The 17,153-nt window shown below is 40.9% G+C and overlaps 1 protein-coding gene across 3 annotated transcripts in view; it reads left to right on the top strand.

The window, feature by feature from the left end:
- The window catches only part of whrna (whirlin a), a 202,363-nt gene that overhangs the window by 174,170 nt on the left and 11,040 nt on the right, over positions 1 to 17,153 (top strand). For 2 of the 3 annotated variants that reach the window (XM_063478879.1, XM_063478880.1), the window contains exons 8-10: positions 11,179 to 11,253; positions 13,560 to 14,145; positions 15,690 to 15,859. In XM_063478879.1, the coding sequence (XP_063334949.1) occupies positions 11,179 to 11,253; positions 13,560 to 14,145; positions 15,690 to 15,859 (831 nt within the window). The remainder of the gene's footprint in view (positions 1 to 11,178; positions 11,254 to 13,559; positions 14,146 to 15,689; positions 15,860 to 17,153) is intronic. The other variant, XM_063478881.1, reaches the window with a different exon arrangement.

The raw sequence follows: 17,153 nt of genomic DNA, 5'->3' as shown, positions 1-17,153 counted from the left end.
AGTCTAGTCTGCTGCAAATAATATGATGGATGGATTGGAGTATTTCCTTTTTTATTTTTCTAGTTCGCCTTGCTGTCTGACTGTTTGGATTGCAATTGCTTCCTTTCCTGTTTGGCTGTCTGCTCACTCCTCTGTCTCTCTTGGCTTAGTGTGAAAGACAGAGATGGTAGTGTGATATATCTCCGTGGATTATAACAGTTTCTACTGCAGAATAGATACTCTTCTGGTGTGGACTTTGTTGGCTGAACAATGATATGTTTCGCTGCCTACCTTCTGAGATTACAAAGTCTTTTTGCTGATATTTGATAGGCTGTGTTTTTCTTCCACCTTGATAACCCCCTCACTTCCATCTCACCCCTAAAAACCTTCCCTCCCTCTCTCCCTCTGTAGGAGAGGCTGCTGTGGCTGATAGATATTATGGAGGTAGGAATTACTGCTGAAAATGATGAATGCTTTCCATCACAGACCCACACATACAGAATACACACTCGAGTTAAGTTCCTCCATAGGCAGACAGACATGCATGCGTTCCAACTCTCACCTTGGTTAGTGGTGTTTTTAAATGGTTTGCAGTGCTTTTCTTCCTTCTTGCCTTTTTCTTTCTTTCCATAATTTGAACCAGAAATGTCAAAAAGGTGTAAGCACCAACTGCTCTGGATATTATATAAAATGGTTTCGTGGAATGTGAATATATCCACGACTGACATTTTTAAGCTGATATGTCCCAATTTCGCCATCAACTTCTTGGCATTATTGAGCCACAAGGTCCCATATTTAAACTATTACAGGTGATGTTATCAACTAAAGCTGGCTAATGCTACAGTCACAACAGGCAAAACAATTGTTTCACACCACAACATGACCAAAATTATTGGTAGCCATCAGCAAGCTCTGGTTGCTGTGTTCAAAGCACATTTAGTGTTTTAAGATGGAGATAAAATATCAATAAGTTGGAGTCACTCTGCTATCAGTCTGCAATTGAATAGGAACATCTTGACAGTTACAGTTAGAGCAATCTATGACTATATGACAATAAGTCAGCAAATCTGTTGCCACACACAGAAACTCACATTAAAACAGAAACTCACATTAACTACCTAATTTCAGAGTCTCATTGATTTCAAAGAGAAATTCAAAAATTGCTCCACCAGTAGTGACATAGTTGTTGCACGATCCTGATTTAACTGCAAAACGATATAGGTCCTTGGTAACTCGAGCGATTGCACTTAGTCAGACCATGATTTCTTTTGAAGGCTGGTTGACTCCCACTGGGCAACCGGAGCAACTGCCTTGCAATGAAAAGTAGTAGTAGTAGTAATAGTTTCCCAGAGGCTGATGGTGTTGCACACTCAGCCTTTGGGGGACCAGTTGGTTGCCATAACTACAATCACAAGACAACCACCAGTTTAAAGTTCATAAAGTTCATTTTGTAAACTGTGGCAGTTGTTAAGATTCTGAATGGATACGCTACTGTTGATCACATGTACTTCGCCAATGAGCGTGCTTTTTTAATAGTTTCTCATTCAGCACCACCAGTCGCTCTTCACTGGTGGTTTCAAAGATGGTGACAGCAAAAATAGTCAACTAGAGGTTTCCATAGTCACTGGGGATGAAACAGTGACTGTGTCACACGTGTCCCCACACAGGTCGCTGTACCTTATTGCTGGCTGCTAGGTCTCACTGGACATCTTGACTGTTTTTGTGGGTTTCGGTGCCTTTGAAGTATTTTTCAAAGAATTACCTGACAGCCAAACTTTGTAGCATTAATTAAATCACAGACAGTATAAATTATGGCCGTAGTTGCCATGGTGTCACCTACTGGTTTCAGAATCCTGTTTTGGAGTTCATTGGCTAATGACTTGCCAGTCATAGCTGACTTTACTTTTCAGAACCAGAGGCTCCATTCAACTTTTATACTGTTTATGATATCACCTGCTTGTCTAATTATGTTCAGTCATAATGTTCAGAAAGTCAGAAACACTAACTCATCTACATCTTCCTGCTTATGCACCTACTTGTCACTCAAAGTGAGCTTGACTGTAATGGTGCTTAACATTAACCATAAAATTCACAATGAGAATAGTTATAACTCTTTTTAACAGTTTTTAGTTCCTCTAATTGCCACTTGAGGCTTTAAATATGAGTCAATTCCTATAGTTTTTGTCATGTCCTCACTGGCTTCATTTTCAACCCAATGGCGGTTGCTGTTTTGTCGTCAGCTTCAGTCTCAATGAGATTCCTGTCACTAAGACAAAAGTTCAACAAACTATCACCAGGTCTATTTCCTCTGAAGGAATTCTATTAAGAATTTTCAGCAAATATTACATCCCCTCATTTTTCTCTGCGATATTATTACCAAAAGGCAACAATGACAATGGTCATTACATTGCATTTATTTTATGACACTAACCTAATGAGCCTAATATTTTCTATAGTATACTGCAGCCGCTCCACATGGGAAATTGCTGTTCCTGCCAAATAGTTAAAGGCTGCTTTTCTAGGGCAAAGAATAAAACTTTGGATTTAGCCATTCTGAGACACCCTGCAATGGAATATACCAGATTCCTTGTTTTTATCCTTGTTATTGATCAAAATGTACTTGTGATAAGGGACAATGAGCCTGTCTGCATAATTTTAATCACAGCTCTGGTTTACCAGGAAGCTTTTTGTGCAGTTCAATTTACAGGAGATCCCACTACAGATGCCAGCAACTCAAACACAAATATGTAAGCATGTAGTGAGTGTGTCAGCATCTTAGTCTTTGGCTGGATAAAGATAAGTGGTTGCACGCACGAACACGGAAACCTGCACACACATACACACAGTTTCTAGCTGACAGCGGAGATAAGCTGTCGACTGTCTGCAGATTTATTCACCAAACAGTCCTTCTCATTCAGATGCCCAGGATGGGTTTTGCCTGCCTTTATACTTTCCCCTCTGAGAAGCAACATTTACATGTGTGACAGATACTGGGTGTGTGCGTGGTGGTCTGCATTCTTACCTTGCGTCTATGTGTGTGTCATTTGGTGCTGTTTTGGGCCCATGGGTGAGTGCTACTACTGCTGTGTAAAGTAGATTATAGAGCTGGGTGGATTTGGGAGAATAAAAACAGTAGATTTCTGAACTAGAGTCAAAGCATGGTATACTCAAGTGAATACAAATGCACACCCTCTGATACTCACATGTTTTTATAATAGTGTGGATACTCATTGACTTCTTAACTTCTACCCTACAACTAAATGCCAAACCCCCACCCTTACCCTGACGTGAACCTCGTGGACCTAGGTTCACGTCACTTGAACACTCTAACTAAACATTATTTACATTATAAACATTAAAATATTAACATTGGTTTGTGGATACAAGCAAAAGATTGAGCCCAAACATCCTACAGAGGAACCCCAATCTTCAAGATAAGGTGAGGAGCTTGGTCATTCACGGGGCTTGAGTTCACCCAATGCATGGGAAGGAGCCAATTGTGGTGGTTCAGTCATCTGACTAAGATGGCTTCTGAATGTTTCTAAGGGGAGGTTTTTCAGGCATGTTCTATGGGAAGGACCCAGGACATCCTGCCTCCTATTCACCCAACAGAGCTTAGGAAGCTGGCTGGGGAGAGAGGGGGTCCTGGGATGTCTGCTTAGAGTCAGGTCCACCAACTTGGACCTGAATAAGTTGCAAAAAAATGGATTTGTGGATGGACAAGATCAGAAGTACAGGGTGGGCCATTTATATGGATACACCGTAATAACATGGGAATGGTTGGTGATATTAAAGTCCTGTTTGTGGCAAACTCCTCAAGATGGGTGGTGACCATGGTGGCCATTTAGAAGTCGGCCATCTTGGATACAACTTTTGTTTTTTCTATAGAGATTGACAGACCACGTGACTTTCACGCATTGCATGCCGGGAACCCGTGGCAAAACAATCAAAGTACCGCATCAAATGCAAGCATTTGCAGCACCGCAAAACGTTCATTCGCTGGTTTCAATACCTTCTTGCTTTTTCTTTGCCCCCCAAAAGAGGAATGTACAAAATGAAGGAGAACAATGCCGGACCGTACAAAGACAGACTCGACGAAAAGGAAAAGAAAAGATACGAGGAAAGAAAATCAAAGGAGTGAAAGGGTCAGACCCTTAGGAGCACACAGAGTGGACAAAAGACGTCAGCGTGCTGCCCAACTTTCACCTCAGATTTATAATTATACGGTTCTTGGAGTGAGTGCATACACTCATGAAGTTTAGTAACTTCAGGTCACTGCAACAAGCCCAGGTACAGTTTACCGACGGATGGGTACAGGACCTTGAAATACACCGTGCAGAACGAAAGACCATCGTACGAACAAAGGTCAGTTTACCAGTCTCACAAATCGTCTTCATAAATACACATTCGTTAACCATTTATTAATAGGAACTTTGAGCTCAACGGTAATTAATTAGTAGTGGAAATAATTTCTGGTAGGCATTACAGAAATGTAGCAGTGACAATAATATTGTATGTTGTAATCGTACTGGGCAATTAGTGATACAAAACAACTGTTTTACCCTGTGAATAAAAGTATATGATTTTGTCAATGTACCATGGTAATAACAGAAGCGAAACGCAATATTCTGTCAGGACAATTCACTATTTATGCACAATAAACAAAGGAGCATAGCGCGACAATTTCTGTTCAGCGCCAGACTTGCTTGTAACCTATATCACCAATTATGTTGTGAAAAATGACGTATTAACTACTACAAAACACTGACCTTTGTGGGAATGCTTGTAGCAGACTAACATGTGAGCTGGAGTGTTCTGGGACGTTATATTTGGTCTTTGAATGGCTGCAATCCAGGCCATCCATCGGCTCTTTGTTACTTCGGAAACATGGCTCGAACAATTCCTCTTCAACGACGTAATCCGATAACAACCGATCTCTTTACCAGTCGGCTTCCCGTGGCTGTCATGCGACCGGCTATTGCAGTTAATAATACAACAGCTTCTTGCCATTTTTTGTGTTTCTTTTTATCGCTGTGTAACTGATTTCAATTGAAAGCCTGCGTGCGCTAGTACCTCTTGCCACGAGTTCACAGAATCCTTTGCGGTTTTACCCCTGAATGACGTCACATTTTCAATCTCTATAGGAAGAGGGCCATGTGACACATCAAACTTATTGGTAATGTCACAAGAAAAACAATGGTGTGCTTGGTTTCAACGTAACTTTATTCTTTCATGAGTTATTTACAAGTTTCTCTTTGTTCACAGCCATTGACATGTCGAAGAGGTTAACATGTGAGGAGTGGATCGAAATTGTGTTGATATCTGGTGAACGCAGTAACCGGGTCATTGCAGCAGATTTCAATGCAAGACACCCTACGAGACCACCCAGCTCCCATGCTACAGTTAGCAAACTGCTTGCTAAGTTTTGTGAAACTGGTTCAGTGTTGGATTTGCCAAAATGTGGACGCAAGAAAACTGTCACTAATGAAGAAACATCAGTGGCTGTTCTAGCTTCATTCAGCAAGAGCCCACAGCGTAGCACTCGCCGCATGTCACTGGAGAGTGGCATTAGTCGAACATCCCTTCGGCGGATATTAGCTACTCACAAATGGCACCCTTACAAACTCCAGCTACTGCAGCATCTCAACGAGGATGACCCAGATCTGCGCACAGAATTTGCAGAATGGGCAAAACAAAAATTGGAACAGGACCCTCAGTTCACGCAGAAGATTTTGTTCAGTGATGAGGCAAACTTTTATGTGAATGGTGAAGTTAACAAACAAAACCACCGCTATTGGTCTGACACTAACCCACATTGGATGGATCCCTCCAAGACTGTTGGAACAACAAAAGTGATGGTTTGGTGTGGTATATGGGGTACAACAATAGTGGGTCCATTCTTCATCAATGGTAACCTCAAGGCCACTGGATATTTGAAATTGCTACATGATGATGTGTTTCCCTCTTTATGCACTGAAGCTGGCACGTTCCCTGAGTTTTTCCAGCAAGATGGTGCACCACCACATTATGGGTGCCAGGTCCGAGCATTCCTAGATGAACAGTTTCCTGGAAAGTGAATTGGTCGTCGTGGGCCAGTTGAATGGCCCCCAAGGTCTCCCGATCTGACCCCCTTAGACTTTTATCTTTGGGGTCATCTGAAGGCAATTGTCTATGGTGTGAAGATACGAGATGTGCAGCACCTGAAACTACGGATACTGGATGCCTGTGCTGGCATTTCTCCTGCGGTGTTGCTATCAGTGTGTGAAGAGTGGGAGAAGAGGGTTGCATTGACAAGCCAACACAATGGGCAGCTCATTGAACACATTTTATAAGTGGTCAGAAACTTGTAAATAACTCATGAAAGAATGAAGTTACGTTGAAACCAAGCACACCATTGTTTGTCTTGTGACATTACCAATAAGTTTGATGTGTCACATGGCCCTCTTCCTATTGAAAAAACAAAAGTTGTATCCAAGATGGCCGACTTCTAAATGGCCACCATGGTCACCACCCATCTTGAGGAGTTTGCCCCCTCACATATACTAATGTGCCACAAACAGAACTTTAATATCACCAACCATTCCCATTTTATTACAGTGTATCCATATAAATGGCCCACCCTGTATAATGTTTCCCTTTGAAGATAGAAAATCATGCTAGATTCAGGCTACACAATAAAAGCTTGATTATGGTAAGAGCTGAACAATGTAGGGGCATCATCTGGCTGGGAATGAAAATAGGTGCTGTGCGCAGTTGATAATTTTTACACATTATACAGGATGTTGTAAATTCCTAATAGAAAAAAAAACATGCTGCCGTAGGCTACAGTCACACTAAGGAAAACAATGGTTGGAGACCACGGCCAGAAAGCTGATTCTGTTCATCTGGAAGCTGCTTTTCAAGTGATTTCTTCAGTCTGGGAAGTCAGAAGAAAACACTCCAGTCTTTCAGTTTTCGATTGAACAAGGTTAAGTTGGCACTTACATGCAATCTGTATTCCACAATACTTTGATTATCTGTGATGAATCTCTAATGTTTTTTCTGTTGCAAATCTGTTGTTGTCTATATCGAACATGTCATGCGATAGCGAATCCAGGGGCAGGCTCACCACCAACGGGCTGCACAGAATCCACACATCAGGTGGACTCTCTCAGCCAAAGACTGGGCTGAATCCATGGGTTAGATTTATAAATTATAAATCTATAAACAAAAGGAAAGAGTTAGTTTATTTCATTAATGACCAACATTCTACCGAGAGCAGTGCAATTAGGGGGCTCAAAAATAAGGACACATAATCATAAAGTAATATAGTATAAGTGCAGGTTTCTCTCTGTGAAAACAGTGTGGCAGTTCAAATGAACGAGGGGAGGCTGAAGAAGAATTGGTATGTTTATGATATAGCAGCAAACTCTTCTGTTAGAAGTTGATGGGGTCTGTGTGTGGACCTGAGAACTGAGACCCAGGTGAAGCGCAGGAATTATTATTTGGTTTAGATAGAGCTGTTGTGTCACAAACTCTTTCTCCAGATGAACTTGGAATTTGCGTGTAACAGCTGATGTGTAGAAGAAAACAAAACTTTATTTACCATCTGATCCCAAGCCATCTGTGTGTTAATGAATATACTCTTAGTGTGTCAGCACCCTCAACCTCAACCAGCTGGTCACCGCAACTACAGTCGTGGCCAAAAGTTTTGAGAATGACACAAATATTAGTTTTCACAAAGTTTGCTGCTAAACTCCTGTTAGAGCTTTGTCTCAGTTGTTTCTGTGATGTACTGAAATATAATAACAAGCACTTCATACGTTTCAAAGGCTTTTATCGACAATTACATGACATTTATGCAAAGAGTCAGTTTTTGCAGTGTTGGCCCTTCTTTTTCAGGACCTCTGCAATTCGACTGGGCATGCTCTCAATCAACTTGTGGGCCAAATCCTGACTGATAGCAACCCATTCTGCCATAATCACTTCTTGGAGTTTGTCAGAATTAGTGGGTCTTTGTTTGTCCACCCGCCTCTTGAGGATTGACCACAAGTTCTCAATAGGATTAAGATCTGGGGAGTTTCCAGGCCATGGACCCAAAATATCAACGTTTTGTTCCCCGAGCCACTTAGTTATCACTTTTGCCTTATGGCACGGTGCTCCATCGTGCTGGAAAATGCATTGTTCTTCACCAAACTGTTGTTGGATTGTTGGAAGAAGTTGCTGTTTGAGGGTGTTTTGGTACCATTCTTTATTCATGGCTGTGTTTTGGGGCAAAATTGTGAGTGAGCCCACTCCCTTGGATGAGAAGCAACCCCACACATGAATGGTCTCAGGATACTTCACTGTTGGCATGACACAGGACTGATGGTAGCGCTCACCTTTTCTTCTCCGGACAAGCCTTTTTCCAGATGCCATCGGAGAATATGACTTTGCCCCAGTCCTCAGCAGTCCATTCACCATGCTTTCTGCAGAAGATCAATCTGTCCCTGATGGGGGTTTTTTTTGGAAGAGAAGTGGCTTCTTTGCTGCCCTTCTTGACACCAGGCCATCTTCCAACAGTCTTCGCTTCACTGTGCGTGCAGATGCGCTCACACCTGCCTGCTGCCATTCCTGAGCAAGCTCTGCACTGGTGGCACTCTGATCCCGCAGCTGAATCCTCTTTAGGAGACGATCCTGGCGCTTGCTGGACTTTCTTGGACGCCCTGAAGCCTTCTTAACAAGAATTGAACCTCTTTCCTTGAAGTTCTTGATGATCCTATAAATTGTTGATTTAGGTGCAATCTTAGTAGCCACAATATCCTTGCCTGTGAAGCCATTTTTATGCAACGCATTGATGGCTGCACGCGTTTCTTTGCAGGTCACCATGGTTAACAATGGAAGAACAATGATTTCAAGCATCACCCTCCTTTTAACATGTCAGGTCTGCCATTCTAACCCAATCAGCCTGACATAATGATCTCCAGCCTTGTGCTCGTCAACACTCTCACCTGAGTTAACAAGACGATTACTGAAATGATCTCAGCAGGTCCTTTAATGACAGCAATGGAATGCAGTGGAAAGGTTTTTTGGGGATTAAGTTAATTTTCATGGCAAAGAAGGACTATGCAATTCATCTGATCACTCTTCATAACATTCTGGAGTGTATGCAAATTGCTATTATACAAACTTAAGCAGCAACTTTTCCAATTTCCAATATTTATGTAATTCTCAAAACTTTTGGCCACGACTGTACATGCAATCAGTCTGAGACAGCTAAAACATTCAGTGCAATCACTCACCAACCACAGGTTTTTCCTGGCAACACTGAGGTTCTTGTCTTATTTCCACTCTAGTGTGAGTGAGGCTTTATGATGAGGCTAGACAACAAGAAGTCCAGCATGGCTTTTCCTATTTTTCTCTCTGTTCCATCAAGTTGACACTTATGAGGACAATGAGCTACACCAGGCACTAAAAGTATTTCCTACTACTGACCTGTATACACCTGTGATCATGACAGAACAAAATTGGTGTGTGATGTTGCTAGATAGCAGGTTTCAGACACACCACTGGACAAGTTGCTGTGTCTTTACATTCCTTTAAGAGATTTGGCTAGCTAGTTCCACCTTCCACATAATATCATTCATGTTATGAAAGATGGCAAGCATAAGAAACAAAGAAGTCAAGTCAATTTGAAACAACAACCTCCAGTAAAAGTAAAATGACCTACTGGCTGTACACCTGGACAATGAACAATTAAAACAGGACCAGGTTTGTCTCTTACAAACTCTTCTTGTTCCCCTTGGGATCACTCTGCAAAGTCTTTCAGTACAACATCACTTACATGTTGGTCTTTGAGTCCTCATCACACTGTGCAATGCTCCATTATATAATGTGTGCATGAGAGACTTTATAAAAGCTGATACACAGTCTTGATGTCATGAGCATCTGCGATGTCGGCTGCAGACAGTTCCATAACCATCTCTCTCCTACATCTGTGCCCTCAAAACACCAGCATCTGCCATTTTCACTGTTCTGCAGGAGTGCAGGAGGATGATGGGAGGATTCATTAGACCATGGTTTCTGTAGATCTCACTTTCTTTTGCCTTACTTCACTTAGGCTGAAATCAGACTACTAGTCTTTTGCCTGTTAAACATATTGTTTTATAGTGTCACATTTCTCAACGCCATTGATACTTTTGCTATCACAGTATTATGAAATTGACCAATACCATTATATCCCTATTGATCAGGGAGCAGTGTGTAGCCTTTCAGTGTAATGTAATGAAAAGGCAAGATTTTAAGACTGGGATTGCATGTAGTACCAATATTGGCTCGCAGTTTGTCAAGAGGGAAGAGATGATCAGGAATATCAATATTCAAAGCAGTGGGTTGCAGACATTACACCAGCACGAATGGTATAACTTGCATAACTGCTTAGGTTTTAAAACTGGAGAATCAGCAGTCTTCACAGGCGACAAACATCCCAGTATTTCCTGCATTTGTACCTACTATAATGTTTCTGCTGTGGATTGTAACTGTGGCTAAGCATAATCATACAAACTGTACATACGAATGCAGCAGGCTCTGACTGCTTACAGTGTAAAATTGCATCTCTCCGCGTAGAAAGTCGATTGACTCTTGTGATAAATAAATTGGCCGTAAGTGCTCCACATGCGGCAAGGAGGGGTAATTAAGCCAAATTGATGGGGCTTTTGTTTTGGTTTAGTGTCAGAGTTAAATGAAGGGCAGCAATTCTCTGAACTCAGTTCGTCTGCTCTGGAATCGCTCACAGATCTGCTGCAAATTACCTCCTCTCTACCACGCCAGTGGGACTGAGCCTGCAAATCCTGCTTTGAACTGAGCTGATGGTTCTTTATCGATTTCGCAGCATGTGTGTTTTGCTTATGAAGAAGACATTATGCAGTGAGTGTGGTTGTGTATGTGCGTGTCCTATTTGCTTGCCATCCTCTGAGACTGGCAAGCAAATGCGAACAGAAATGACGTCTTTCCCTTTTCTAGGAGATGAGGAACATTCGCCAAACCCAGTTCGGCTTTGTTTTGGGATAAATAGACATCTGTGTTTAACATCTGTTCAGAAGCTTTCTCACTTTCACTTGAATCAAACTCAAACACCCCTTGTTTCTGTGTCTTTGGTCTCCGTTTTCACCATCCCATTCTTTCTCTTTCACCTTTCCATCTTCCGATCCTCTTCCTCTGCTTCTTTCCTGCTTTTCCCAGAATGACAGCGTTGTGGAGAGTAATGAGGAGGATCCCCCAGAGAGCCTGAACATGCTGCTGACCGACATCTCTCTGGTGAGCTTGGCAGACAGGCAGGCATAGCCCCTGCTTTAGCCTGATAAAGATGGATACTGCACAAGGGAGCAGTGAGTAGGGGTGGGAGAAAAACAGGTAGAAAAAGATGTGTGTTTGTGTGTGGAGGCTGGATAGAGATGCTTTAGACATGGTGACCTGCAGGGTTTGTATTTTATACTGATGATAAGTGTTTGCACTTCACGAAAACAAAAAGAAACAAAGGTAGAGCTTTGTAAAAGTAAGAGCCTGTGCACACTCTGTCCTTTTTTTGTTGTAGTGTAGAAAGAAGAGATTAGATTCAGCACTTCGTGCCATTTGTCCAATTCGCTCCCTACCTGAGCTAGCCATGTTGTTGCGCTATTGTGTTAAAAAAGATACCATGGCAACCCCAGTTTCCAAAGTTATAGACATATCAGGGGGCTCATTTGTTTATTGTCTGCAGAAGGATAAAAGAGTGAGGTTAAGGAGAAAGCTTTCAGCCTGCTATCACCCAAGGCTACCTGCTGCTCAAATCATACCTTACTTTTGTTTTGTTAAATCATTTTTTTACACTCATTTTATGTCTCGCTCCACATGCTGGCAAAGCACTTGTGTCACACAGTGTTGTTCATTCCACTGTTGAGTTTTTGTTTGAGCACTCTTACCTGGAAACCCAGGATCCCAGCAGCATCAAACCACCAAGTTAAATGACTTCAATTCAACAAGAATTGGTGGTGAAGCTGGTGGGAGTTGTTGATTGTGTGTCTAATATGTGAATGCAAGGGAGTGAGTGAAAAAAAAATGGTGTGAATGACAAGAAAACAATATGAACTCATCTTAAAGGGGACCTATTATGTTCTGTTCTGTTCAGTGATGGACTCCACTAGAAGCAGTTAAACAAAAATCTATCTACTGTCTGAGGTAAAGTGTGTAGATCCTGCCCCTTTAAGTTTACTCTTGCTTTAAATGCACCTTTCTCTGATTGGTTGCCCCTCGCCTGGTTTCTGCAAACAGGACACAGTACTTGTGAGCACCTGTTCCTGTTCCTGGCGAGAGAACTCTCAGCATTGCCCAAGAATCAAAGGAGAGCATTCAAAAACAATCTTTAAAACTACTAAAAAATATATTTTTCTTCTTTTTTTCACACTAAAATTTGTACTTTGATGTATGCACTGAGTGTTACTAATATATCAGAATGAAGGATACACGAGTAAAATTATAGGTGCTTAGAAATGAATGTGTGGTTGCCATTAACTGTTTTCAAATCATAAAAGCAGGTTGCAAAAGTGATGAGAATTATAACAGTTTAGCAAAATTGAAAATGCTCATTAGTTTCACTGAAACTGTATACACAAGCCATTAAAAAACTATGTTGGGGGGAAAAAAGTAATTGGAAACTGAGCTTTTAGGACTAAAGCATGCAGCCTTGTGCCACTGGGTTTATTTCTACATATGCTAACCTCATTGTCTGGCCATGTTTTTAAGGTGAAAAAAATATATAAGGAAGGATAATAATAAGTCCCCTTTAAAAATGTGATTTTTCATGTACCTTCTCTGAGTACATGTTATATATTAGGGGTGTAACAATACACTAATTTTGGATACATCTTGTTTAACTAACTTTTAATGCTATTATAACTTTGTTCTCACAGTTTGTGAGTTTCCCAAGCAACTTATCAGAATAAATATGGATTGAAAATTTAATCTAATTTACCAAAAGCTTTACCAATTTCCTCCAGGGGGGAGAGGGAAAATTACATTTTAACAACACTGAAAAAAAGCCCAAAATATGATAATCCAATAAATATTTCGGCAGTCTGCAAGACACTGTGCAGGAGTTATGCATAGTTGGTTCAACAAAGGGGTTTGTTTTGTTTTTTTAAAGGGACCTTCCAATCATTCAGGTGTGTAGTGAATTTTTTCAATAAGTAGAAAAAGAAAATCCATTTCAGCAGTCTCAAACTCCTGACAAAGAAAAACAAAATTACATATAATATCACCATAAATCTAAATATAGGTACACTGACCGACCCAGCATATTATAGACTTACACATGAACAGATCATATAAAAATTCTTCTGTCAAATCGTCTAAGAAACTAATTTCAAAATATTGGCGCACGACTCATTTGACAGTGTCGCTGCATCCTCTGGTGTTTAATGATTACAGACAAAAGTTGAACCTTTCCAGAGGCAGAACTGATCTGATTTGCTTTGCGAGTTTCAGCTCCATCAATCACATGGTTACATTTTTAATCACAGCACATTATGCTACAATATTTTGTTACACCCCTAATCAATGATGATGAATATATCCTCTCACTTCAGGATGATGTTCAGTCCGCCACAGCCGAGTCCCCTCCCTCCTTCAAGCCTCCGCCCCCACCAGGGGTGCAGAGGGGCCCAAGTAGAAGAGATCCACTCAACAAGTGCCCCTCTTCCGAATCCTCCCACTCAGGCTTGTACTTTACAGCCACAGCCTCTAAGAACCACGGCAACGAGCCAGGACACGCTCCTGCCTCACCCTCTTTACACCACAAACGAGAACGCCAGAGGGACCCATCTCAAGAATACACAGCTATCAGAAAGAGAGAGCCCTCTGCATTGGCCAAGAAACAGAAAATAACATCCGCTCAGTTGTCCACAGTCACTCAGCACAACATTGGCCCTTTCCCCAGGGTGCAGTCGCCCAGCAGAGGCACTAAACCCGCTGCCCCGTCCCCTTCACCTCCGCCTCCTCCTCCACTCCCTGCCCCTCCTCCGCCCCCTTCTCTGTCCCTTAAGCCAGCGTCCAAGACCAAATCCTCCCCCACCTCCTCTCCTGGGTCTAAACAGCAGTTTGTTACAGTGGAGGTTCACAGGCCCAACGCAGAACCCGATGTCAATGAGGTGCGGCCACTTCCCCAAGCCCGAGGTATGAAATACGGAGCTACAGATCTGATATGTTGAAAATCGTACGCTGTATAGAAAAGATGGGTAACAGCCCAAGTGACCTTTACATTTGGTCCCATTTTAAAGTCAAGTGTTTCACTGTCTCCATTATGGTGTTTTTGAGAGATAGATCTGAATGAGAAACCAATGCACACATGATAAAGCTTTTTTTTTTTTTTACCTTAATCTTAGCCTTTTTGATACCATTAAAAACAAAAAAAAAGAAAACAAAGGTACATGTGAAGAGTATGAAGAGTAAAAAAAACAAATTCTAAAAATTAGCTGTTCCAACTGACCTTATGTTAGATGCAAATCTAAAAATGATCCTCAAAGCTTTTCAAAAGTTTTTACTTTGCCTTTTAATATGAGGAAGATTTTTTTTTCTAGCTGAGGGGTTTGATATCATTTGTTTTACCCAGTCATATTTAGCTTTTTGGTTGAAGACCATAGTTTACTAAAATAAACATTTCGTCTTTAGTCTGAATTTAAACTGGCATTTGAGACTATACCTTCATTGAAAAAGTGTTTACTCAGGTCACAGGGAAAAGCATCCAAAGCAGTTACCCCCTGCTGACCATTAGGGAGAATGCAGGTTTAAAGCCTCTCAGTTTTCAGACCTGAAAGTTAGAGCCGTCTTTTATATACAGTCTATGAACCAAACAATGAAATAATCGAGGATGAAGTTTGTTTTTTGTTTTTTAAAGAATTTGATACATATGGTTACAGATTTGTTTTAAAATTAATCTGTTAATAATTCAATTTAAGTGGCTGGGTATTTATCTATAAAATATTCAAAAATAAAATGAAAAATTATTTGCACGAATTAATCTGTTCCAATACACGTAGCTGATAATTTATGCACTACAGACAAACTCAAATTAAAAGATTGTGCTTTGCATTTAGGGATAATATTTAATGTCTTGGGATTTCCTAACCCTGTGTGATCTAATCTAACATCTATGAATTAAACGACTGATGCATCATTCAAATGGGCAGTTTGCTGCAATTGTAATCCTTTCAGTCAGTGGGATCCTGGTCAGCTGGTTATGAAACTGTGCTTTGGATACAGAATTGACAGAATTAAATGCGCTGAAGTTTGAACACATTTACTGATACTGTTCAAATTCTCAGATTTGCTAATTATTATTAAATATGCAGTGTCAGATATGAAGGAGGGTAAAAAATGTTCGGTGTATAATCTTTCTAAATATGTGTTTGCTTGGGCTTAATGAGCTTAATTGAGCAAATACCCAGAAGATTGGAAATTACACATACTGTATGCAAACATCACTAATCTAAACAAGCTTTTAATTTGGCATCAAATAAGATAATTTTCCAAAAGACATCAAAAAATTGGAGGAGTTTTTTTGCTTAATAACATCTTTACCTAAAAAACTTCCCTTTATTTGATACCATGTTCTACTTCAGTGAGCTATATACACACTTTGAATTTTAATGGTTTAGAGGTCAAAAAAATGCATGCTATGTTTAGATTCCCTGACTTAATGTGTGCCTGCTTCCCCTCAGGTGGCACCCTGTCTCAGCTGTCAGACAGTGGCCAAACCCTCAGTGAGGACAGCGGGGTGGACATAGCTGAGTCAGGACACGTCAGGAAAGAAAGTAGCTCCCATTCCTCACGCACACACCTCCCCCGAGACACCCAGGAGGGAGGCGGGGGGGACAACCCCTCCAAACCGGTGAGGGGGGTTCTTCAGTGCAGCTCAAAGCTAAACATGCATGGATGATTGAATTAACACTTGAACTTCAGGAAATTAGACATGTATAATTTAGCCATGAGTACTCTTGTATTTCTCTCTTTGTGAGGACCAGATTATGGTTTAAGAATGACATTCATGAGTCGTTTTCACACTTGCACCTCAGACATTATCAAAGGCACATTCTCACTAGTGGAATTAGTCTGTGCAGTTTGGTCAAGGTAAATCATGCAAGAGCAACTACTCATTATGCCGAGGAAATTATGCTAGAGGCAAATCCACCAGACTAGTACCTCCACTATTCATACATTGTCCTGATTAAACAACAGCTAATGTGTGATACAACTCCATGGGACAATTTCATTCTTCAAGCACCTCTATCCTACAAAAGTGTTGCAACAGTCCAGTGCTGCTATTCATTTATGAAAAAGGCTTTATTAAATGGCCACATTTAGGAATGAAAGGGCATTTTTGGACTGATAAGGTCACATTTCAATATTAAATAACATTTCTCCAAGGTGGGGATGTTCTTGAACAACAGCTGTTTTGGAACTCTGAAAAAGACCTTTTTCAAAACTGTGGGTCTTTTTTGGAAGCAGTTTTGAAAGCTATATCTTTGGTATTTTAAACACAAGGGCACTTTTGGTAACCTTGTGGGAAAGTAAAGACATTTTTTGAAAATAAATATGAAAAGTGGACATATTTTCTTGGATCCTCACTTCATCAAAGGGCTCAGGTTCAGGGGAAATGGGTCAGAACTGTATTCTGCTTTTAGTTAAGAATTTATGTGTTAAGAAATGAATGTCCGTCCAAGGTCAGAGTGGGTCTTCACAAGCAGAGAAGTACAAGTGTGTGTGTGTGTGTGTATGTGTGTGTGTGTGTGAGTTGAAAAACAAGCCAGTTACTGGTTGATAAATCAATGCACTTAATTGCTAATCCTCCTCCAGAGTCTGTTCTTAATCCTAACCTTGATCTTTTCTCTCCTCCCTCTGTTTGCTCACGCAGATTGTTTCCTTTGTCTCACTCATTTGTTTATTTCTTACCCATGTCATTCATCGAGTCACATGCTCCATCATTTGTTTAATCACTGACTGCGCTGTAGCCTAATGAAATTCACAAATCCCTCTCTGGTTCTTAGTGATTGATGGAAGGAATAACAAGCAAGGATGGGAGTAGTCTGATTGTTTATGGCGAGAGAGCTGATAAATTCAGCATCCAAAGAGATTGTGTAACATAAAAAAGCTGCTTTTTTACTACCAAGAAGCAAAAATGTTTT

Source organism: Pelmatolapia mariae, linkage group LG7 (genome assembly GCF_036321145.2).
Source record: "Pelmatolapia mariae isolate MD_Pm_ZW linkage group LG7, Pm_UMD_F_2, whole genome shotgun sequence".
NCBI classification, from domain to species: Eukaryota; Metazoa; Chordata; class Actinopteri; order Cichliformes; family Cichlidae; genus Pelmatolapia; species Pelmatolapia mariae.
The sequence above is the reverse complement of the archived record's forward strand: the minus strand, read 5'-3'. Positions and strand labels throughout refer to the sequence as shown.